Below are 25,011 nucleotides of genomic sequence, written 5' to 3' on the forward strand. Positions count from 1 at the left end.
ATAAGTTTGAAAAGATTGTCAAGATTGCTTGGAAGAATGTCTTTGTTTGGCTTTGTTGAAAATAGTAGAGGGAAAAATTATTCGATTTATTTCCTAGTTTTTTTTATGCTTTTGTCAATATACCACTTTCATTGTTCCAAATTTATTGGAAGAAAATCATGTTTTAATGTGTTTTGTAATGAGGTCAAACAATAGGCTACATTCTTTTAATCAGAGATTCAGACAATAAAAAGGCTCAAAAAACAAAAGAGATTTATAAAAAAATTCAACTTATTTATGCCTGTGGCATCATATTAAAAAAATGTGAGGCCGTAATTGCTTCCAAAGGTGGATCAACAAAGTATTAAGCGAAGGCTATGAATACTTAAGTAAATGAGATTTCTTCAAAATTCAAAAATTGGCCCCAATACGTTTTTTCACATTGTCATATTGTGTGTAGGGTTTTGAGGTAAGGGGTTAATTCAGAGGCTGTAACAGGACAAAATATGAAAAAACTGAAGTGCATTCAATACTTTTTAGATGCACTGTAAATGATCATTTTAAATGTTCAGCATCTTAACATAATTTTAAATGTCACCACACTCCATGGCCCTACTTCCCATAAAACATTTTATATTGGTATTTGGACAACCAACTACTAAAACAACCCACAATTGCATGCAATCATTCTTAGGTGGTTTTTAATTTTCACAACCAAGTAAATTTCTTCTCGTGTGGCTATCAAGAGTATTTGAGTTCTGTTTGCCACGTGAAAGGTTAGAAACTGTTCAGTTTGGTCTGCTTTACCTTTATGTGGTTACTGATTCTGGGTATTTACACTGATGTGTTTTGGAAAAAAAAGTTCAGTGCATTAAAACAATTTGAAACCTACCAAACCACACTGCCAGTCACACAAACAGGTAGTGGAACACCAGTTAGTGGAAACTGTATTTCCCCTCTATGTTCTGCTGCAACTGAAAACATAGTCATAGTACAACAGTCTACCCCATTTCACACCATCAGTATCTAAATTTATATGCGAAAACCGGAGAACTAAATTCAAACAATAGTGGCTTTGAGTTCGAATCACATTCCAATTGATGGAATGACAACAGAAGGACAATGTAGTCTACATATGTATTTACGGTAATTAAAATGTTCGACAGACTTCATCGTGATATACACACAACACATGAATGATGTGACGATGATGAACCTTTTAATGCAGCCTACTCATATTTACACACACATGCACAGTTGCACACAAATAGTGAGTCCATTTAGAAACTATATACTGTACTTTGATTGCATTCTGCTTAATAAACTGGTTTATGATTGGTAATGAAAGCATCTATACCATTAATTCTCAACATTGCATTGCTTATCCATTGACATTGGACATCCCCCCCTCAAAAAAAAACAATCACTAACACAGTCAACTAATCAAACAAAGTGAATAGTATGTATATGTCACAACCTCATTTTAAGTGGGGGAATTATGTTCATATACATAATGTACATACATATGTGTTTTTATACAGCGCAACATCTATGGGAAAAAAATACTAAGCAGTGGAAGCTATTGACATCACGAAATCAAAATAAGGCAAACTTTGAATTTCCCCAAAAATGTAAACATTTACTTTTCAACAACAGCAAAAACAAACCTTAGAGGGTTGCGTCCAAACAATTGTACACGTCAGTGAAGTGGATTCTATGCAGATTTAAAGCCAAGTTCATTGTGGTTCATCTGCTAATTCAAGCTACAGTATCAATATGGTACATTATTAATAGGGTATGACATACTTCATTTCCTCGTCTTTTCCCCACGGCATCTGCAGTAAGTCATCAAGCCCTCAAAGTTGAACTTTGTGCGCACTGGCTTGTCATTAGAATCTTCCTGTACGTTTACTTTACCAACACCTTCTCCTCCTCTTCCTCCTCACACATACACTCCTGCCTCTGAACCACTGGCAGCACGTCCTCCGTGAGGGAAATCGATAAGTCCGAGTTGTCATTAAAGCAAGCAAAGGTGGAGAGAAATGTGGTGGAGCTGCCAGAAGCGGCTGAAGGCGTGGAGACGGGGGACGGAAGCGGGGATGAGATGGATGCCTGGAAGAGAGCAGACAATGGTCCTCAAATTGCGGCTAGGACTTAAAGGGACAATCTGTAAGATTTAGAGCATTTTTCATTAAAAAGGAATACAGTAAATGATTTTAAATTTCAAAACGTTGCTAATAAATGTGTTCTTAATGACTTACATGTTTTAAATATAATCGTAGGTCTAGTTAACATGAAATTATATGACATAGGGGGTGGCGCTCCTCCGGAGTCTGCCGTGTCTGTTAAAGCTACGGACAACGGTAAACGCAGCACACCCAGCACCTCCTGCTGTTCGTAGTGAACAACGGTCTAAATCGTACACATTGTCCCTTTAAATAAATAAATACCATCCGACAATTTGCCATTTTCTTTTTATACCTCAAGAAAAAAAAGATAAGCTGTAGTACTAGCCATTTACAGTGGTGCCTTGGGAGCTCAAGAGATTCCTTTAAGTCTGTTGTAATGTGGATTTTAATGTGTGGAAAATAGTACTCAATTATACTGTATTTTATGAAAACATATACTGTATTTTACAGTGCATTCTTCGTATCTCAAGATGCCACTGTCAATGAAATTAAAAAACGATTTTAAACTATTTGGACTGAGTCAAAATGATCCAATGTGCAAATGCAAGAATACGTATAGTGTATGTGCTTACCTGCAGCGAGATACTGGAATGGTTAGTCTTCTCTTTGACTTGAGCCATAGCTCCTTTGAGGCCAGTGGATTTCTCAGTCATCTCCAAGGCCGCTCGCAGCAGCTTGGGAGTCTCGGGCCTGACAGGGATGGCCTGTACTTGGGCGGGCTCTTTGGCTTCTTCTTTGGGTTCAGGTTTCTTCCCCTTGGTGAGCATCTTCCTGTGGAGAAAGGAGGAGACCGCATGACCTCCAGAGCTTAGAGAAAGAGAGAGGGTTTTATATCATGTATTGCTCAGACTATAAATCACACCTTTTTCATAGTTTGGCTGGTTGACAGAGAAATTTTAATTCTGAAAGATATTGTATGCTTTCAATGTAAAAAAAAAAAAAAAAAAAAAAAAAAAAAACATTTTCTGTTGCATGGGTGTCCAACTCCCTGTTGTTATTTGCCATTGTCACTTCCTTAAAATGTAAAGGGTATATATTCCAATATTTCTGTCCAACTTTAGCTCGCAAACCTGGCCTTCTTGCGCAGAAGTTTCTTGGATTCAGGATAGTGGACCAAAATCTCATTCAAGTCTTTCTTGTCCAGGATGAAGAGATTGGCAAAGCCGTGAGCAATCACGTTGGCGGTGCGCCTGTTTCCCCCGCCCACTGCGAGCAAGCTTCCAATCAAAGAGACGTGAGGGAGTTTTAGAAAATAAATGAATAAAGACACACTGGAGTTTTTTAAAACATATTTAAAAAAAAAAATCTTTACCTAATCTCGCCAAAGACAGAGCCAGCACTGAGAGTGACAAAAACTGTCTTCCCATCTGGTCCTCCAACCACCTGTACCTCCCCCGCCTTGATAATGTACATCTCCCGACCGACTTCGCCCTGAAGAGGAACATGGAGAAAGAAAAAATTTGAAAAGTATTAAAAACCACTAACGCACCAAACCCCCCCTCCTTAAATGAAATGACAATGTGTGCCTAACGCCATTTCCAGCATGTTAGAAACTAGTTTGTAGTCATTGTTCCTTAAAAGTGTATTTTTAAAAAATGTGGTGAAAAATGTGTATTTACATCGGGCTTTAGAAACTCCTGTAAAACACACCTTTTTGCAGACGTAATCCCCTGGCAGGTAGACAACTGAACGCAGGCTCTTTAACATGTCAAAGATCATCTGTTGATCACAGCCCTGTCAAAAAGAAAGCCAATCACACTCATGCCATTTATTTTTATTGCTGTGATCAATATAATGAAATTGAAAGGCTACCTGAAAGAGAGGCACCTTGCTGACGATGGAGTAGTTGACATCTATGGCGATGTCCAGGCGCATCTTATCTGGCAACTGAGTCAGTAGCTCCTGCTCATCTGGATGGTAAGCAATGTTGGAACATCTGTTAGTTTATGTGTATTCTATATTATGACATACCTTAGATGTAGCAATGGTCCTCAAATGGAGGTAACTCTGTGAGTACATGAAGGCACTTCAGGTGGTATGTGAGATTTATACTGTTTTTTTTAGGTATCAGTAAATCTAATCGAATGCCTTCTAATGGCCTGAGAGCAACAGGCCATCTTTTCAAATGGACATGAAGCAAGTGATTGCTAAACTGTGGTATGCAAAATGTTGGATGCTTTTGGATCCACGCTATCAGTCGTGATTGTCCAGCAAATGAGCCACAAATAAGAAGATTATGTTACACGATATAAAAAATTCTGCCTTGACAAATGTATTGTTGTTGAATTTTGATTGGCACTGCCACCAGAGAGGTATTCTTTTAAATGGTTCATTATTGTAGTGCATCATACTGAAAGCCTATTTTATTTTTTTTTAAAAAAAAAGCATGGTGGGGCAGTGGTTAGCACGTCCGTCTCAAAGTTCTAAGGTCCTGGTTCCAATCCTCCTGGCTCCAGCCTTCCTGTGAGAAGTTTGCATGTTTTCCCCAAACCTGGCTGGGTTCTCTCCAGGCAATACAGCTTCCTCCCACACTTTAAAACTAGTTGTTTTTCAAACTAATTGTACGTGAAAAATAAATTACTATTACTATGAAGGTCTCATTTCCTTACCCAGCATTCCTTGTGATTGCCAAGTATAGTTGTACCAGGTTTTGACTCTGTTCTGGACGTCTTTGGGGATGCGATATGAAGACATGTATTTAATGGTGTTGTCCATACAGGTACGGTAATATGTCTGACTTGCTGTGGCCGCACCAACAACGTCACGCATCTAGAGAAAATAATGGCCTTATTATTACTTTGTCTTTCTAATTTCTAATTCTTTTCTGATACCTACCTGCCCAATCATGATAGAAAAGGCAAAGACTCCCACAAAGTAGTTGATGAGCTGGAAGACAATCTCAAACAGGGTGGTGGGATCTGGCAACCCCCCGATGGTGATGAGGGTCTTGACCGCAAAGTAGTAACAACGAATGTAACTGTGGCGAGAACACAGTGACAGGGCAGAGCAGAGATCTTATGAACTGAATAGAACTTATTTGATTTTTGTTTTTCATCTGTACCATCAAATAAAATATGCAGCATCTCTTTCACCGACCTGTTGCCTTTGCCATCGTACACCCACTTGGTGGAGCCTAGTCCTTTGTAGGCGGAGCCCCAGTAGTAGAGGCAGGCGTTGCAGTGGAGACAGTAGAGAAGATACGAGGTGGTCCGGATTACCCTGAAATGCGTGAAATGCGTGAAATGTGTGAAACTAATTTAAGACCATTTTTTTTAATGTCAGGCTATTTCTGCTATTTTTGTTTCAACCAAAATTTCCTGAGCCATCAAAACAAAACCCGGGCGGGTTAATTCACCAATACACTTAATGCAAAATATTTTACATTATATACATGCAAATTATTTGTGGAATGTGTCACCCTGCAATTAATCATCACACATGTTGATGTATGCTCAACATCCAGTGTGGACTGTAAAACAGTAAAGTTACATTCCTGCTCCTACCTAAACAATTGCAGTATTTCATTTGCATTTACTTCTATTAATTCATCTATCTTGTGAATTAATTCATTTATCTTGTGACAACAAGGTCAAGACAACCTCACCTGTAGACGTAGGCTTTGGTCAAAATGGCTTCTAAACGCTCATTGAATTCAAAGAATGAGTTGATCTAGCAAGCATTCATAGAAAACATTATTATCGTCAGTTACGTTGCTGTCAACAAGCATTTATTTATTTTTTTTTAAACCAAAAGGCTCACCTTGAGCAACCGGGGCAGACGCAGAAGCGGATTGATGCCAGTTTTGAAATAGAAGAGCTCCAGGGGAACAAGACTGGCCACATCGAACTAAAACACACATAGTTATAAGAAGAGTTAATATCATCATATTTCAATGATCAAAACTGGAAACACAATATGAATATGTGCTGAACATGTTCAGGAGGCCGGGAATCACAGCTCACTATGTGGAGTGGTACCCGCTTAATCTCAGGTAGCTGGATGAAGTGATGTTTTAAGTCAGTGTTTCTCAAATAGTGTTTCTCTTTCCTGGGGGATGGGCTTGGCAAAATATAATTGAGAAGCGTTCTCTTAAGTAGTGACAACCAATACCTGGTAGAAACTCTTACCTTAAAACGTTTGGTTTTCATGTAATTCTTTCTCATGTCTTTTGCATCACACTGTTGGAAAATGACAACATATGCAATCATAAAAATGTTCACATTAGAGCCTGAACAATTTTCCACAGCTGACTCAAACCATAAGAAGACAAATAATTGAATTTTCACATAAGTTAGCAGTTCATTCTTGCCACTCACAACTATGTCCCCTCCACGGACAAACTGCAGACGTGGCTGGAAGACGGTGATGTCCAGGATATAAATAAGGTCACAGAGGTAGTCAGTGAGCAGCCAGTAGTAAATGTTGCCTGGTGTCTGGTAGGGGAAAGCCCAACGCACTGGGATGAACCACACATTCCAGTTCCACGCCAAAGATACCAAGAACATCCACAGGACGTACATTAAATCTGAGGCACACATAAGGAGGATGGAGGGAGATGCATTGCGACATTATGGCAACGATGAAATTACAAAGAAATTGACTGTTATAAGGAATTTTTGTAAATGCTAAGCTAAAGCATGCTAACACAGCAGTGAGGAGCATTGTTGGTAAAAAAGCAGAGGCAGAGGGGTGCGTTCTCACTGGTGAAAGGGTCGATGCTGGCTGGGAAGCGGTAGCGCACAAAGGCTCGTGTCCGTCGAGGGGATTTCACCTGATGGTCGGACTTCTCCTCCTCTGCCTCACTGATGGCTCTTCCTCCTGACGGACCAGGGAGCACCTCAGCATCTTTCTTGTCCACAGGCTGAGAAGCAGGCTGCAGCGCTGGGGCCTTTTGAGTAGCTGGCGATGGGGGAGGATTGGTTACAGTCGAAGTGTGACAGCAATAATTCAGCAATAATGTATACATATATAAATATCACAAATTAAGACGTTGAATGTCACTTGCAGGGGATGATGCTGTCCTCGTCAGAACTGTCAGGGTCTATGAGTTTCTCTTTCGCCTTCTCTGTCCTCTCTTTAAACATGCGGACCAGCTCCTGAAGACGCTCATTGACCGCTGTGCTGGTCTGGCTGGCAGATGATGATGGACGATCTCGCAGGCTTCAAAATAAAGATGCGTTTCGCGATGGGGATGCCTTTTCTCTACAGTATGTGGGTACTCACGGGTCATCGGAGCTGTGAATGCTGGACTGGCTGGCCCAGGCTCTGACTGGGATGTTCGCTTCTTCATCGTCATCTTCACTTTGAGATTGCCATTTCCTACTAAACAACAATAGTGAGAAACAGTTATACCACTGTTTCATACTGTCGGCTGTGGCATGTGATGGCACTGTGATGGATGGGCATTTGTGGAAGGAATCAGCAGGAAGTAGATGCAGCATAACAATAAGACAATTGGACCCTGGGGGAGATCAATTGTTCATCAATGGTCTTACATCTTAGTCTAGATAGTCGTACTATTTCCTCCACGATTGTTGTGTGTGATTGGGTCAAGGTTCAAGAAACAAGAGTGAGAGTGTGAAAAATATCCAAAGACAAATACCAAATGAGGACAAAAGGATGCAGCAATGACACAATGATGCAGCAGGAAGGGCGTCACATCCATTTATTGACTTTTGCCTCTCGATGCTAACTAATAACTAACAGTAACTAATGGTACTGTTTTTGCACGCTCGGAATCACAATACATGGCAAGAACGCCACAAGAAGCTTTTCAACTCGTTTTAACATCACAAAATATTTACACAAAATTGTGTCCTGCAAAGACCATGTGTGTCGTTTTGTTTTTATAGGCTCATCATTCCCTCAATATAGTTTTTTTTTTTTTTTTTTTTTAAACAATGCTCTCAACGTACTGAACAGTGAACACACACAACGGCATCTGCAAGTCACACAAGCCAAAGACCGGAGAGGGACAGGAGAGGGCACAAGAGACAACGTGTACACGATAGGAAAACGTGAATCATTTCATTCCAATCATTGTTAAATAAGACTGAAAATGAAGTTCCAAATGAATTGCTTATTGTTTGATGCTGGGCAGAAATGTTTCACTTGTAGACAAACGAGCAGTGATGTATCCATATAAAGCCAGGTCTCACTGCAGAAATGCATAGAAGCTATCCACTTGGGTCTATAGTGCAATGCAAGGCTCATTACAGTCAACATACGGATGTTGAACAGACAACAACAAGTGACACAACCCAGGCATCCTTCTTACTCTTTATCTCCTTTGCTGCTGATGCAAAACAAGTAGAGACACTCGTTAGAGGGGATCAACATTTACAACAGATCATATGATAAAGCATGTTTTTTATAACGTGCTTCCTCAAATAGTTGCACCGTGTAAAGTAAAAAGTTCATTCAAATACAATGCCCCTGACACTGTTGCATAAACACAGATTTTAACACATTTATTTGGTTGTCCTTGATTCGCACCTCTGTCGACCTCCTGTTGGGGTCACGGGAACAGTCAGGGTTTTTAGTCTGGGATCCTGCGGGGTGAGGAGCTCCTCCACTTTTCCCTCCCCAGCTTTCTCGTGGTCCGAGTCAACATCCTCGACATTGACTGCTGGATGGAGGCTGAGTCGAGAACTATCTGTAAAAGTTTATGGGAAAAGGTGCCATAGGGTACATTACTAAACAGATTCTACAGATAGATCTGCAATGAATGCACATAGCAAAGCAGGCCAAAAGCAGAGCTGAGGGGGAAAGTAACATTTAGAAGAGGACATACCGTAATGCTTGAGCACCTTTGAATTAGGCCATCTATAATTGTATATAATGTATACTGTATCTAGATCATCTAATAAACAAATAAATCTGGATCATCTGGCTCAACCCTGCCACCTTCAATTAATACAAAATGTGCCAGTGACCAGTGTTAAGGAGCTAAGGCTATATGAAAACACACTGTAAAATACAGTATATAGATAACATTTTCTTGTTATTTAAGTGAATTTCTTGGATACATGTACTATACAAATTTACGGCAACCATTTAACCTGAACTGGTTGCCAGCCAATCGCAGGAGACGAAAAACCATTCATGCACCCAATCACACTGAAGGACGATTTAGTACATCCAAATTTGCCTGCCATGTATGTTTTTGGGGTGTGGGAAGAAGCCGGGGCGCCCAGAGAGAACCCATGTGGGCTCGGGGAGAACATGCAAACTCCTCACAGGAAGGCTGGAGCCAGGAGGATTTGAACCTGGGACCTTAGAACTGTGAGGCAGACATGCTATTCACTGCACCACTGAGCCGCCCGGGGTTGAAAATAGATATATATTTATATTTGGCAATATTATGACCTGTTCAAAGTCAGTCCAAGTTAGGTGATAATAAGGCCAAGCTATAACAGAATTATATATTGGTACTTTGAGATGGATGCAGCAAAATGAGCTGGTACAAGAGAGCTACAGATCACGTGTACACTGAGAGTGGTTGTCATTTAGTCGTAGGGAAATGAACATACAGTAGGTTTCAATAGTTAGAACATCACAGAATGTCATGGGAATCACTAGATATTGTGGGCAACATATGTATGATTTAATAGATTTACCCTCCCAATCACGCCTAATCACACAATTTATTTGTACATTATACAGTGACTTAGTCCAGCGGTTCTCAAATGGGTATACGAGTATCCCCGGTGGTACGCAAAGGTATGTGAGATTTCAATGGGGTTTCTGCAAATATCAGCAAATCCAATTTAATAGTTTTTAACACCATGGCAAGAAGACTTCATTCTCTTTTCAAATTAAGAGCAAAGTAATTGGATCATAAGAAAACTTATCGCCAAACCACCGACATAGTCGAATAGTAACTTTAAGAAGTCGAATTTTGAGATCCGCTGATTCACCTGTGTGTCTCACTGGCGAAATGTATGGGTCATCTTCGATGAAGAAGGCGGGGTTAGAGAGACCCGAAGGCCGGCGAGGCAGTAAGGTGAGCTGCTTCGACGGGGGGCTGACAATGGGCGGCAGGCGGGGGTAGATGGGGACATTTGGCAAGTCAAGGGCACTGCCATTGGGCGAGGACGGAGACGGGGAGCGGGAGAGGAGCTGATGCTGCGGAGGAGGTAGAGGGCCTTGTCTAGCAAACGGGTTGAGTTCAAAGTCCTGCTTTTGTTTTTGCTGTTGTTGCTGTCGTTTCTTAGGCATCTTGAGGCATAAGGCTGTTGAGACGGCTCCGGATGTTGCCGAGGTACTCCTGCGTTCTGCCGGGAAGCTGGGAGAACTTCTGAGGTATGTTTGCCAAGCTCTGGTAGATGGCGGTCAGACCGGGACCGAGCGAGGAGGCGGCGGTGGAGGCGGCGGGCAAGAGCTCGCTCAGACTGCGGGCAATGTCTCGAGGAACCTGCGTGAGTCGGATCTGAGAGAGCTCTTGGCGCAGCTCGGGCGGCAGAGAGGGTAAATGCTTGGTGATGTCTGACAGCTGGGCGGGTAGTTTAGGCATGGGGGGGATCTTGGGACGGGAGATGCCGTTCTCCTTGAAGAAGGCGTTGATATTGCCCAGGCACTCTGAGGTGTGGGGGATGCGCATCAGGCAGCTCTTAAATGCATCGCAGCTTACTGGCACTACAGAGGAGACAATTGGATAGCAGTTATGTTGGGCTCCTTGTCTACAGCTGTCTGCTAGCGCAACAGCAGCTAATAGAAGGCACACGCTGTGTGAAAATGAGTCACATCTAAATGACCCAATCTTACCTCCACACTCAGCTTCGGTAGCATCCTCCTGCAAGAATCAAAACATGCAAATCAACCCCGCCCGATGACGCATCGGTTTTTTTTTTACGCTATTGTTCTCTAGGTACTTCTACACCCTTGGCCACAGTTAGACATATATTTCAATTTTGAGAACACATGCAAAGAGAGAAAGGATTTCCTCAGCAAGATATGTTCTCATTTTTCACAGGGGATAAAGAATTTATGCCTGTAAGGCTGTAAAATCAGTCTCGAGGTGTCGCACCACCATTTGTGTTCAAATCCATTGTTTCTGAAACTCGCTGATCATTTGCTTGTCAGTGACGTTTGCATTCTTAGTTGGTAGATTAGAAGTAAGAAAAAGTTACTTAGTTGGTTTAGTTAGGCTCACTTCTATCTCAAGGCACCGCTCTTACTGTCTGTTTCTCAGATAGCTAAAATGGTGGTAAATTTGGGAACTATGTTTATGGCATGTGTGTTCATTACTTTTTCATCAGTCTTGGCATTTTGATTGTCTTTGTCAGCCTTCTGTGGCTGTTGGGTTACAGGCTCAGCTTTTGAAATCTCTTCTTGGCTCTGGACCACCTCTTGTACACGCTCCGACCCAGAGGCTTTCACCGGTTCAGGTCTCGGAGGAGGAGAAGGGGATATCGCTCGTGGCTCAGCCTCCTTTTCAAATTCGCCTTCGTCTTCCATTTGGGATTATTCGAAACAAAAAGAGTTGGAGTTATTGGATACTACAAATATTAAGTCTCAAATAGAGATATAATTGTACGCAATATATTGTGTGCCATACAATTCTATACCTTCTTCAATGATAGTTTCCTCCTCAGCTTTGCTTTCTTCCTGCTCCTCAACGGCAAGAAGCTCTTCTTTTCTGCAGGTAGAAACCATTATTTGGGCTGTTTAAAAATAAACCGTCAATATGCAAAAAAAAAAAAAAAGGATTGAATGTAAAACTTGACAAGCAGTATCATCAAGTGAGAATGGGAATTATTTTCCGAATGTAAAGAGAAGTGCATAAAGCATGGTTCTCATCATTTATCTGAGACAGTTTCACATTTTCATGCCATTTGGAAGGTTAATTGTTATTTTTGATATTCTGTAAATACAATTTAAAATGTTGTTATCCATAACGTTCAGTCCCAAAACAAGTGTCTTCTGTCTTATTAAATCAAAATGAGTTCATTAAACAAGACAGTGTGTGTGTGTGTGTGTGTGTGGACATGGACTTTGTTAATGCTCCGTACGGTTAGCAGAGGCAACAGGTGATCTAGCCATCACAAGTAATGGAATATTTCAGTACACTAATTCAAATAATAGACATCACCAAAGTGGCAACGTAAGACTAGTATTCAAGAGTAAGTATCACTTGATGACATAAGACTCTGTTTACGGTTTACACAATACTCACAATGTTTATGTTGCCTTGGTATTGAAAAAAAAATCCATCACGCATCCGATTCACTTAAATCAGGATTCCAGGTCATCAAAAAAAAGACATTTCCCTAAAATATAGCCACGCGACCTAATAAATATTCCATTTTAGGTTTATCTTTCAGCCTTTGTGTGTCAGGACATTCAGATCAGCAGTAGCAGGTGTGCAGGTTACCGTGGGAACCGTAAAAACGGAGGAAGGGAAGGCTGGTGCGTAAACGAGGGGGAGGGCAGACGAGGCCGTTGCCAAGGGAAGCAGCGGTCGCTAGGGGATGATGCTGTGATACTCAGGCAGCGTATGCACAGGTCACATAACGAGGCACTCGCTGAATTTGGAACCGCATCAGCATTTACACTTATTATGGATGGTTTTGAATTTATGTCATTTTACATTGAATAAAACATTGTAGTTCTTCTTCTGTACATAATCCTGTGAATATCTTTTATTCCATGAGAGAAGTTAACGGCGCTACAAGTGTACCAAATAGTCCCACGGTGTACTCCTGTGAGCGTTCTTTAACTTACTCCATGATTTGATGAGTCACCTGCCTCTCTTCTTGTAAAACTTGCAGTCTGAAAACAATGATCCCACTCATGTCAACTATTTGCGCTCTCACAAACTGAAAAAAAAAGGAATGCATACTCTGCATCAGGCTCTTCAAGCAGCTCTTGGCTCCCCAGAGAGAGTTTGATGGACTGACTTTCGCTGGCCAGCTGTCGTATGGCCATCTCAGCCGTCTGTCTTGCCACTTCTGCGGCCATGAGGGCCATCTCCGCGCGCTCCTGCAGAAAACTAACAAAATATTTTGACCTGATCATCAACATCAGTGGGAGCCATCTTGGATTTGTACATCAAACTGAAGTACTGCATTGTTTGCTTTCCTTCTGTTCAAGTTTGACCCTTCTCACGGGCAAGATACATACTGTAGATACATACATATATATATATATATATATATATATATATATATATATATATATATATATATATATATATATATATATATATATATATATATATATATATATATATATATATATATATATATATCAGGAAATGTTCAGTCTGTCTCCAAACCAACCAAAAAACTAACCAAAGAAACCAGGTGAGTTGTGATTGGTCACTCTGCGAAATAGATGAAAATGAGTAGATAAATAAAAACATTATCAATAGAATGCCATGTTTATTCGGCGCATAGATCACATTACTGTAATGGAAATTATTTGCTTGACTCCCTCTATTGAAAAATCTTGAAATGTCTGAATGGTTCCATTTTTAGGTGACCTTTCACCCTTATGTGCAGTTGCTACGACATTGTTTTACAATTTAAAGTTACAAAAAAAATTGTAACGAAAGAAAAATAAACCTCATGATGATGTTATTATTAGGTCAGCTAAGTGCTAGATTAAAATATAATGTTCATGATCGGCCTGTATATTGATTATATTGATGATTGGCCTCAAACCTGCCTTCTATGCTATTCTATTTATAATTCTACAGTTATTTTACCTATCATTTGTTGGTTTGATGAAATAATTCAGATCACACTAATTCCAAATAGCAAGTTCTAAAAAAAATGTAAAAAAAAAAATAAAAAGAAACCTAAAGCCCCTATAGGGTCGAACGTCATTGAGAGTCGGCAGAGGTAGCGGCTCTTGTGATCTTGTCGGCATTTGTCCAAGGTCGCAAACGATCACAAACGTTCACCTGTACTGCTCTTGCCGCGAGGGAGTTTGAAAATTTCAGACAAACATTTGGCAAACTTGTGTAAACGTTTGTGATCAACGTTGGCCCTTCAGCGGGATAGGGCCTTTAAACGAACCTACCGTTCCTCCATTGTCGCGATAGCCACGTCCTCGGCCTCCCGCTTGATGCTTTCAATGAACGGTGTCCAGCGACCTGTCTGAGTCTCAGCGTCCTCCTGAAGAATTTGAGCCAAAGCCGGAAGGGCCGCTTGTACTACTTGATTTGCCTCAGCACACCCGTGGAGGTGTTGAGAGGAACTGGACCGTCTCCTCAGTGCACTGGTTTGCTGCATGTGCGCTGATGGGTTGTGGTCCTCGTTGTCTGAATCCACGTCTTCCAACACCATGTCAGGATCGAGTTTGGTAGAGGCTAAGAAAGGACGACAGGGTCATCTTTGACCATGAACTTTTTACTCTTTTGCAAAGTGAGCTGGATCGCACAAGAAAATTCACATTTGAATCCACAAAGTAAGCTTTTATTCGTCCCAGCATCTTTGCATGACAGTTTGTGAACATATTTGTTGTGAGGAGGAAAATATGGACCACATCCCCTCGAACAAGACGACACACATCGACATGCCACATTTCACAGTTCAAGGCCAAAGACACAAATAAAGTGCATCAAAACAGGCCCAAGTAATTACAGTGCGCAGTAATTACATCTTACACATTTCCGGACATGCAGAAAACTGTCAAATAGAACTTAGTTATCCTTGAATAACAAATTATATGTTGATATATATATATATATATATATAAATGTAAATTATTTTACATGGTTTAAATAAAAATAGAATCCAACAAATAACACTATAAAATATATGCATAAATAGCTGCCATTTAATCATATTGAGCATACATCAATTTCCTTTATTTTGTCATAAATGTGACAAATGTATTTATGTAATTATATTTGTAATTAAAATTATGAGCGTCACGATATGCAGTGCATCATCCTTTTTTTTTCCATCATCTATTTCTCTTTTAGATGGTACTCTAGGTCTTCGAGGCAAGACTGTGACAAGAATGCATAGAGTGCAAAGCTAATAGTCTAAAAGAGATTTAGAAATGAAATACTACAGAACTTTAATGAGGAACATCAACTCATTTTCTGTCCTACTCTTGCTCACTTGGGTGGCTGGTGAAATGGAGCCAATTGCAGTTGAATTTGAGCGAGAGTTGAGCAAGCAACAAACAAACATTCTCTCACACATTCAAACCTCCCAACAATTTTGAGTTTTCAGTCCACCTAAGACTCCTGATTTTGATATAGAGGGCGAAGTGGGCGTATTACTCATTAACATAATGTGTATTTCAACAAATGCTATACATTCATATAGAACTGTATTGAGTACAGTAAGGTGAGTTGAATATTCTTGTTACATTTTCCAGCTGCCTTATGTTGGCTGTATCGTTGCATGTGTATTAAGAAGCTGCACTAGTGCCACAAAGCTTAATGCTAAGTGTTGATAAGTGTTTCAATATATGCATGTGAACAGTAGCGTCCCCCAGACGTCTCCTCCTGCTGTTCAAGGGGCTCGCAGCGCCTTCCCCCCTGAAACAGAAGGAGAAGAGGTACTGAGTTAGGCTCCGAACGTCCTTACTGCGAAGAAAAAAAAAAAAAAAAAGAAATATAACTACTGTTGGACCACTTAGTTGTAACTGAACTGTAAAATGTGGCATTTGCAGAAATCAATGAACTAGTAGGTGGGGTTGTCTATGCACATGTACAAAGTGCAACTTACCTTTTTGAAGAACATCTGCTGTAGCCTGTGAGCAGAGCACATAATGTTAGCGTTAATGCGTCGAGAAGGAAGCAGAACATGCACGACTGGAGATCAAAAATACAAAAGGCCAATATTTACCTCTGTGTCATTTGGGGGTGGAAGAACAGGCTGAGGGAGCTTCAAGCCCAGCCCTGACACAAACCAGCCGACCACCCTGAAGAGAAGCGCACCCATTAACCTCTCCATCTTAATTCAGATCTTTTATATTGGATATCATAAGTTTAACACCTCTACTAAAATGCCAAGTTGTATTATTAAAAAAAAAAAAATGTAAAAAAAAAAAAAAATCCACCTCTGTGACTTGTATAATGGACAGCTCATGTTTTATTTTAATTTTTTCACATGAAATTTAAAAGAAAATGAAATAACATTGTTGCACAAATGTGTTCCAATGTAGGCCATTAAAAAAGAAAATGATGTAAAGCTGAATACAAGTGCGTAATATTTATAACAAACTGTGTAATCCTGAAAACAAAGCATGTAGAAAAAAGACAAATATGGAGAACAATAACAAGAAAGAAATCATAAAAAAAGAAATCTTGAAAACAGACAAAATGCAGGAGGAAAGTTAAAGGTCAACCTACCCTGAAGCTTTGCTATCAGTGTCCAGGATGATTCCACTGAGAGATTCAGGTGGTGGAGAAAGAACTGCAAAAGAAATGACATCATATGGAAAAAAAAAAGCAAGTGAGTGGCCAAACGACAAAATCAGTTGCGATGCGCAAATAAATTCAAGATGTGTCCTCCCACCAGGGAATGTAAAGTATGTACTTTTGTCCAAAGATGAACGAGGAGTCTTTTTGGGTTTCGGCTCAATGGGCATGGAACTCGCAGGTAGGAGAATTGGCTGGGGGATCTTCTGCTTGAACCACGTCACCACACTGCACAAAATAAAGACAATAATTGTATTTATATTAATAGTTTTTGCTGCGATGTTGTAAAAACGTATAGCAAGCGCAGATTAACACTCACTTTGGGGGGAACGTGTTCTGACTGTCATCCTCCTCTGCCTCATCTTCTGATACCATTTCCACCACTGGGATGTGTGGGAGTGGGTCATAATCTGGACACATGGATGCTGGAGAGTTACTCGGAAATTAGTAAACACATCACGTAAAAGTAAAAAATAAAATAATCTGGAATAAATGTATATGTCTACAGGAGGTTAAGAGCTTTTTTTTAAACTAAATTTGTAAACAAACTCACACTAAACTACGGTTATCTAAAATACACGTTTTTATGCGAAACAAATAGAATCAAATGAAAACAGAAAGGATGCAATGATTTGCAACATTGGTAACTCTTAAACGTTAGGGATGAGGAGGGCCTGCATCCATCTAGTCACACTGACAAAACCTACCTGGCATTGTTGCAACTTCATACACCTGTAACAAAAAACAAAACCAACGTAAATTCTTATGTTTCACTGTAATCATAATAACAGCTCACTCAGATGCTCAGTCGGGTTGGAAGAACCGGCGTTAATGTTAGCTTCCACTGCACAGACACAACAGATCTCAAGAGATTGATTTAAATACTAGGTTAATTGCCTAATTGGGTAAAGTCCCTCTAAACTTCTTGAAAGTGCCATTTATATAGCAGGCCAGACTGATCCACTTTAAAGTTTGAAAAGCACCCGCCCATCCCCAAATTAAAAATGTAAAAAAAAAAAAAAATGAAAGCGTTCCAAAATTCATGGACAATTAATTTCCATTTATTTCCTGGGGCAGCTAAACTTTACAAAGCAAACTTAAAGGACAGTCGCCGGCACAAACAGAGACAAAGATGGTTGTGAACGTACTCCTTCATGTATAAAGCTGCTCCACTTCTCATTGGGAAACTAAAAATTTTCAATTGAAATACTTTCTTTCATTTGATTATATCACGTTAATTCCAAGACGTTACTAAAGAATTCTCTGGTCCAAGCTACAGAGAAAATATTTGTTGTATCGAAAAATGTTGCAAAAGCTGCAATTAATTATCAAATAAGTTGTAAATTATTGTTACAAAATTTTGAATTGCTTGACAGCACAAATATATATGTACATGCTGCTCTTTTTCAGATGTTTTTTGTTATTACATGTTCTTTCATTAGTGAAATTACAAAACCTAAGGTTGGCATAGGAAACATGATTAAGCTATTTGAGCTGAGTGTTAAAAAGCTAATTTTTTTTTTTTTTTTTAAGTGCAGATTGCATCTCACCTCTGTGTGCTCCTCTTGGTTGCCATCGTTGACTTCTTTGTACTTGTCGTCGGGTTGTGGCAGCACCTTGGTCAGACTCTGAGTGACCCATTCCATCACTCCCGACCTGGGACACAAGCATCAACCATTCGGCTCCTTACAGCACCCACAAAACGTGCATTTAAATAGCTCAACCTTTACCTTTCGCCATCCCCAAGAGACTGCTTGGAAAAAAAAAAAAAGAAAAAGAATATATATTAGAATGATAAACAGGAAAAAAAGCTCATGAAACCTTTGTCAAAAAAAAAAGTTTAGTTTATGTGAACGTCTTAAAACTGTTTTCAAGAGACTTTAGTATACTGTAGTACTTTATCATTATTTAGTGAGTTGCACAAAACTAAATAGGGCATTTAATGTATTTAGCAGCACCTACAGAACTGGAGGGAAACAAGTAATGACTTCTAAGCAGATAAGACTGTTTGTTTGATTCTATTCTCTAATTGAGTGCCTTTGTAATTTAATCATGGATTTTATAAAAATAATAATGATAATAATAATTATGTAAAGTCCACCCACTAATCCTATTTAGGACTAATGGCATTTGATCCATCTGATTTATGTGCAGTAAATTTCCCCCGTTTTTTCTATCTTTTTCTATCTTTGTTTGAGAGTTAGGTCACATTACAGGACGAGTACACTCTTCCAAAAAATTGAAGAGGAAAAACTGAAGGAAAATTAATCACAAGGTTACGCTAAGTGTATTATTTATTCATGAACTACAAAAGCATTTTGAAGGCCTCACCTTGGTGTCGAGGTGAGGAGAGCCAGCAGGCTGAGGCAGGGTGCTTGCAAAGCCGTTGGACAGCCAACCTAAGACTCCCGCCTGGGACAGACTGTGGAGCAGGTGAGAAGAAAACAAAACGTGCAGTATGTGGATATATGTATAAACACACATAGATAAGAATCGAAAGTCTTTCCAAAAAAGTGGACCTGTCCTCCGAAGCGTCGCCTGTCCCCTTCAGCGCAGGACTTTTGGCTGCGTTGGATGATTGGTATTAGAATAATCGTAATCCACACAAGAAATGCAAAATTGGTATGTCATATTAATGCTCACCATCTCTGCTTTTGGAGCCTTCCTGTTTAATCTGAGACACAAAGAGAAGTGTTAGAGTACATATACGTAGATATATTTACATCCCATTTATACAATACTGAACAAATATGCAATACGTTGTTGGGCTTACATTTGTGAAAGAAATAATACATGAAATTGTTATCATTATGTGTTTATTTCCTATCTAGAACAGCATGTACTGCAATCCATCTATGCATTCCTTGTCCATCTCACCCTATTCCTAAAACAGAGCTGTCGAAACAGAAAAGTGTGAACAGGAACTTTCCTGCAGATGTTGGATTAGAGCAACGGCGTCTGACTATCTGCGGTTGGGCTTTTATTATGTCTTGTATTGTGCGATGCTTTGCTGAATTGAAGAAAAAGCAAACGGGGCAGCGGCTCACGGGCAGACCCAGGAGAAAAAGTCATTGGGAAGGTGAATGAATGTTTGGATTTGCCTGCCCTGTGATTGGCTGACAACCAGTTAAGGCAGAGGTGTCAAACTCATTTTTGTTGCGGGCCATTTTGTAGCAAGAACTTCCTTCATTGGGCCGATGAGTTGAGGAAACCAAGTCGATTTTAAATCATCTCATAGTATTATTACTGTACACAGCAAATTGATGGCTTAGTTGTTTTGAAACCAGAAGTAAAGCAGTCTGTTTATTTATTGTTTATATTACTGTAACAGAACAAACCAAAAATTCTCAACTTTATTTTTCATTATACACGACAAGCTAAAGTTTTGGAACAGAGTTTAGCAAGGGTAATGAAAACTTACTTGATTTGCTTTCGCGGGCCACATAAAATGACGTGGCGGGCCGGATTTGGCCTTGAGTTTGACAACTGTGAGTTAAGGGTATGCACCACCTGCTGCCCAAAGACAGCTGGGATTGGGACCTTTGTTAGGACAAGCAATTGGAAAATGGATGGATGGAGTTTCATGCATACACTTTACCGTCATCAACCAATAATACTATATATGCATTTGAAGAAAAGATCATGGTTTTGTCCAATTGACATTTCTTTCTATATTGCAGACTTTGTGGATAGCAGAGATGTGCCAAAAAAAATCGATTCACATAATAATCATGATTTTTATTAACTACAATTCAGAATGTATTTAAAATATCCCAATAATTTACATTGGAGGCACGATGTGTCATGATATCACCACGCAGCCTGTTCTGGAAAATCAAGCTTGCATGGCAGGATGCACATAAACGAATAATGGAGAAAATTCAACCACCCCGTTCTTATTGAAAGCAAACATTTACCTTGCCCTTAGAGTGTTTTGGAAAATGTTGCAGACAGTGGAATCAAGGTATGCTATACTATCTTGAAAATTTCAGTCAAGCCTTTTTATTCTTCCTGTTTTTCTCCCCACTCTCCTCACTCCAAAAAAAACCCTCTAAAACTTCAGCAAGTCTACAACACAAATTAAAATACAAAACAATGTATGCATACTCCAAATTTATATACAAAACACATATTGATCACATACATGTAAATGGCTGAAAATACTGTCTATACTAAATAATGTTACAAGTGTGACGGATAACGCAACCGATATGCTTGCAGTTACGCAGATGAACAATCTGGCACACGTTTCATATTTTGCCCATACTATCATTTTACATAGCTGCTCACTTTTACTCACATTTTTCACATAATATTTAGGCACTGAAATGTCCTGTAAAATGATAACACATTTGGTTCTACCTTTTCTTATGATAGAGATGCCCTTTATTTTTGTTTCATCTTATACTTTAAAAGCTATAAAGGTTATAGCTAGCTTCAAAGTGCAGCAGTCGCCTGCTGTTTTTGTGACAAAAGCTATGCCCTCACCAATCAAAACGTAATAAATGTAAAAAAAACAAAAACACTTTTCCTCCTGCTATTCTGTCCTGCAAAGCACACTGAAAGTCGTATGATGACTCTTTGGACATCAATAGATTATGCGAACATATGATGATATGTACTGGGGGCTGGCAAGTTTGGGGTTATACCTTCGCTGCATTGCTTTACAGGAAGGTGTCAATTTAGACCATTGACATGTGCTAATAATGCTTTTGATTGCTGATTTAATGTTGTTACTCTTGACTTAATATTGTGATTGAAAGTACCAGTGACTGCTTCCATCTTGTCTTTATCTATACCACCTGTTATGGGTTACAATTTGTTCTAATTTGCTGTGGTAATCTGTATTCAATGAACTAAATATGAATTTTTAATGATGTGCAGTTGAGTAACTGTTCCGCACACACACACAAAATAAAACAAAATAAATGACAGCGGTTCAAGGTGCGATAGATAACTGTGAATCAGAATGCAACTGTGCCGTACATACTGTACATCGGGAACAGTTCAGAATTGATGTTTATCAAATAGCGTGAGAAAAACATAAACATAATTAATATAATGCATCATATTTGACACACATGCTAATTATTACATTTATTGATGTGATCACTACAGTCGTGTTTTGCTCTGACCAACTAATCAACGGATGGAAAATGTCATCAAGAATCAAGTGTATGTGTGTATGTGTCTTTGTGTGTGTATGTGTGTGTGTATTCACCCCAGCAGGATTCTTGACTTCTGCATCTGTTTGAGGAGATCCAGGAGGGTGGGGGACCACTTTCACCACCCAGTTGAACATCCTTGAAAAATGCAAGTGCGCACATGCACACACAGACACATATACACAAACACGCAAGCCCTTTGTCAGGATTTGACATTGTTAATAATAATGACCTTAATTAACCTGACTGACAGAGAGCCCTACAGTGCAGCTAAGGAGATGTGATGAAGCACATTTTAATCCGATTTTACTCTTGCCTTTTCTATTACTAAATTTCATCTACCATAGGGAATGCACACTCCGAGTATTATGATTACTGAGTGGTCATGCCGTGATGAAATTTGACATGTTGTTAGCATCTGGAAGAAATTTCAGCTCCCTTGACTCTTTTTTCAGAGCTTTCACTTTGATGTGAAATGCCTTTGATATATAGATCAAAATGATGATGTATAGATCAACCACAACACAAGGGTTAATGCGTCACATATAAACTTTAAAATGGGAAAATGGGAGTTATCTTGTCTTCCATGCAAATTCATCTTAAAGATCACAGTAAATCACAGTTTTCGCAGGGAACAAGTTTTGAGGTTGGAAATTTGCCTTTGCGCTAAGCATTATAACCCACTTTTGAAACAGGGTATCAGGCTATTGAACTGCTCATGAGTAAGGGTGTACGGCACTAAATATTATCAGCATTGTCAACATCAACACCACAAAGTAATGAGTGCAGTTTCCTACCTGAGGGTCTACAGGTGGCCCAGCATGCCCCTGGTGTCGAGGAGATCCACAGTGCGACACAGCTCTGCAGGGATTTGCCCCAGCCGCTACTCGACCCTAACTGGATTAAGGAGCACAACCTGAAGGTTAAGGCCCAATCCTGAACTCGGAGCCAGATGGAGGATGAGCAAAGTGTGACGAAGACTTCATCCCAACTTAGATATGCAAACTGTTGCTACCTTCAGCTGGGAAGTTCTCCCTGTGAATGTTCTGATTTGTCCAACATATGATCTTATATTGCATTGATTGTCTTTCGTGAAAAATATGTGACATACAGTGATTTTTCCATCTTACTCATCTTTGTTTTTCAAGCGTTCCAATGCCTTTTCTGGTCACATATGACATTTGCAAATAGGGGATTTTTTTTTTCTGAACTGTAAAGTACATAGCCAGTAGCTGTTGCGTTAAAGTGACTTAATTTGCAAACAACACAAGAAAGTGGCACGATTTACTTTTGGCTTATTTGATTGCTGATGTCTGACAAATTTGCTTTCATCTATTTTAAATGAACCTCTAGTAATTGAAAACATTAGTCACACATTTGTAACAATCATGCTTAACATTTTTTGTCGCTGTGAAATGACCCACTTAAATAATTGTTTTGTCTTCCTGTTTGTTCACTATGGTCTACCGCAGCTGTTGTCAAAAGGGGTTACAAGTACACCTGGGACTATGTAAAGGCACTTCAGGGGGTATGAGATAGTTTATTAGGGTATCTGCAGGTATGAGGACATCTAATATAATGCCCTAATGGGGATAGTTGATTATTCAACTCAAACTAAGAGCAAATTCACTTAAACACGATGCAACTTTTTTCAAACTTGAGTTATAGTGGCTTCTTTGCAAAGCGTCCTGTCTCTTTATTTTGTTAGATTCCATATGCACATTGTCATTAGTGATGCCATTGTCCTGCAGACAAGCCAGACAGAAACCACACAGGTTGCAGCAGTGTATGTTAGGTAGAAATAACATAATGTCCAGAGGTCACCTTCTAAAGCTTCCAGTGTGCTGCAGGAGAAAGAAGAGTATAAAGTTGGGGAGGTTGCAGGTTGCAGATCCCATTATGCGCTCAGCAGGGGATAAGCTGCGAGAACAGGAAGGTGGCACCATCGCTGGCCTCAATCTTAACTCAACATCTGGATAATATGGCGGACAGAGTGAAGGTTAGACAGGGCATGCTATCACGGAAGTAGAAGTTAAACTACGTTAAAAACGCAAGTATGGTTGTGACAACAGTGAGGAGAATAATACCAGGGAGCGGAAGAAAGAAAAAGCAAACAAAGCTGCAATGGCTGATCTGTGACCCAAGCTAATCCTGATTAACTGTGACACAAAGACATACAGGAAGGGGCAACTCAAAACAGGCAGCACACTGTCGTACACATACAAAAAAAAAATGCACATCATTTTCTTTTTTCTTTCCTCTATTGCAACTAATTTTACAATAACAAATTAAATGATTAAACACTGCAGGTAAGACTGTATAGATCGATCCAAATGTTGATAGATGCAATGCTAAATGATTTCTTTCATGGGTCTTTGTCTCCTTGACGCAGTGGTTTTTAGGGCATGCATATATGGGACACACATGCCGGCCTACTACGAAATACCTACAGTCCTTTGTGGTTTATTGCTTAACCCTTTATGGCGCCGGACTTTTTTCTATAGGCTATCACTATTTGAAAAAGCGGTGGCTTTATGGTTAGAGATAAAGGCATAATGTGTAAATGTTGCTTGGTGCAATTTTGCTACTTCGGCTTTTATTGCCTAATACAATTTTGGAACACAGTTAATTGACTTTAATGACTTATACATATACCCTAGCCCAAGTTTCAAGTTTACCTGAGTGAAGGCCTGCATTGATTCCAGCCTCTCCTTATTTATTCGTTTGTTTTGTTTTATTTATGCTAATTGTATAACTTTAATAACAAAATCGTATGGTTAAGAACTCAACAAGAAAGTGAATTTGAAAAAAAAAAAAAACATGTAATACCGTAACATTTTATGAATCTAAAAGTACTGTACTTTGGTATCAGTATCGAAAATTATTATTGATATCGATCAAAATCTCTTGTTCGACCTGTAGGTGAATTTAATCCTATCCTAGCTGATTTTGGACAACAGGTGGCGAATGATGGACCGGCCTCAAGCCAATGTCAGTACATGAAAATATTTTTTTAAAGAAATAAATGCACAATATTTTGATTAGACTAAATCTTAAGTAACTAAAAGTGCACGTAATCACACAAAAAGTGCCTAAAAAGCATAAAAGGCAACGTGCAAGCTATATCACGCACTTACCTAAAATATTAACAGGAATCAATTCACCTGGAACTTCCGTCTAAAAAAAAAAAAATCATTTGTATTCATTTGTCTGGAAGAAATCACGGCATAATTACTGCATATGTGGGTTCGTTAACTTTTGAGAAAGAGCTCTCTCTTGTGGTGGAAAAATA

The 25,011-nt window shown here is 39.5% G+C and overlaps 1 protein-coding gene across 11 annotated transcripts; it reads right to left on the minus strand.

The window, feature by feature from the left end:
• Positions 1 to 1,176: 1,176 nt before the first annotated feature.
• LOC148422142 (cyclic nucleotide-gated channel beta-1) lies at positions 1,177 to 24,968 on the minus strand. 11 transcript variants are annotated; one of them, XM_088417013.1, is made up of 39 exons: positions 24,857 to 24,968; positions 23,544 to 23,691; positions 22,517 to 22,616; positions 21,776 to 21,857; positions 19,198 to 19,228; positions 19,074 to 19,119; positions 18,886 to 18,976; positions 18,285 to 18,304; positions 18,105 to 18,210; positions 17,262 to 17,286; positions 16,874 to 16,964; positions 16,652 to 16,782; positions 16,486 to 16,549; positions 15,980 to 16,055; positions 15,860 to 15,884; positions 14,196 to 14,484; positions 13,012 to 13,161; positions 12,894 to 12,941; positions 11,738 to 11,808; positions 11,418 to 11,620; positions 10,935 to 10,962; positions 8,664 to 8,823; positions 8,446 to 8,460; positions 7,392 to 7,490; positions 7,174 to 7,328; positions 6,870 to 7,067; positions 6,485 to 6,693; positions 6,296 to 6,346; positions 5,928 to 6,014; positions 5,773 to 5,837; positions 5,265 to 5,387; positions 5,004 to 5,145; positions 4,778 to 4,937; positions 3,981 to 4,078; positions 3,819 to 3,902; positions 3,481 to 3,599; positions 3,239 to 3,385; positions 2,741 to 2,939; positions 1,177 to 2,091 (listed from the first exon to the last, which is right to left on the minus strand). In XM_088417013.1, exons 4-39 carry the CDS (start codon positions 21,854 to 21,856, stop codon positions 1,888 to 1,890), a joined length of 3,891 nt encoding a protein of 1,296 aa, XP_088273139.1. In that variant the 5' UTR covers position 21,857; positions 22,517 to 22,616; positions 23,544 to 23,691; positions 24,857 to 24,968; the 3' UTR covers positions 1,177 to 1,887. The 11 variants fall into 11 exon arrangements, with proteins under 11 accessions (XP_088273139.1, XP_088273138.1, XP_088273128.1 ...); XM_088417012.1 differs by lacking the exon at positions 12,894 to 12,941 and having other exon boundaries at positions 8,446 to 8,463; XM_088417002.1 differs by having other exon boundaries at positions 6,296 to 6,693; positions 8,446 to 8,463; positions 16,874 to 16,979; positions 18,285 to 18,307.
• Positions 24,969 to 25,011: the final 43 nt, after the last annotated feature.

The sequence above is a fragment of the Hippichthys cyanospilos genome, chromosome 6 (genome assembly GCF_059441005.1).
Source record: "Hippichthys cyanospilos isolate Australia breed blue-spotted pipefish chromosome 6, RoL_Hcya_1.0, whole genome shotgun sequence".
NCBI classification, from domain to species: Eukaryota; Metazoa; Chordata; class Actinopteri; order Syngnathiformes; family Syngnathidae; genus Hippichthys; species Hippichthys cyanospilos.

What these genes read in the sequence shown, in the direction of transcription:
- LOC148422142 (XM_088417002.1), bottom strand. Translation starts at nt 21,856, where the DNA reads ATGTTCAACTGGGTGGTGAAAGTGGTCCCCCACCCTCCTGGATCTCCT. An exon ending in AAGTCAAGAATCCTGCTGGG is followed by an intron (nt 19,229 to 21,775) that starts GTGAATACACAC and finishes TTTGTGTCTCAG; the next exon opens with ATTAAACAGGAAGGCTCCAA. An exon ending in GTCTGCCCCGGTTGCTCAAG is followed by an intron (nt 5,838 to 5,927) that starts GTGAGCCTTTTG and finishes AATGCTTGCTAG; the next exon opens with ATCAACTCATTCTTTGAATT.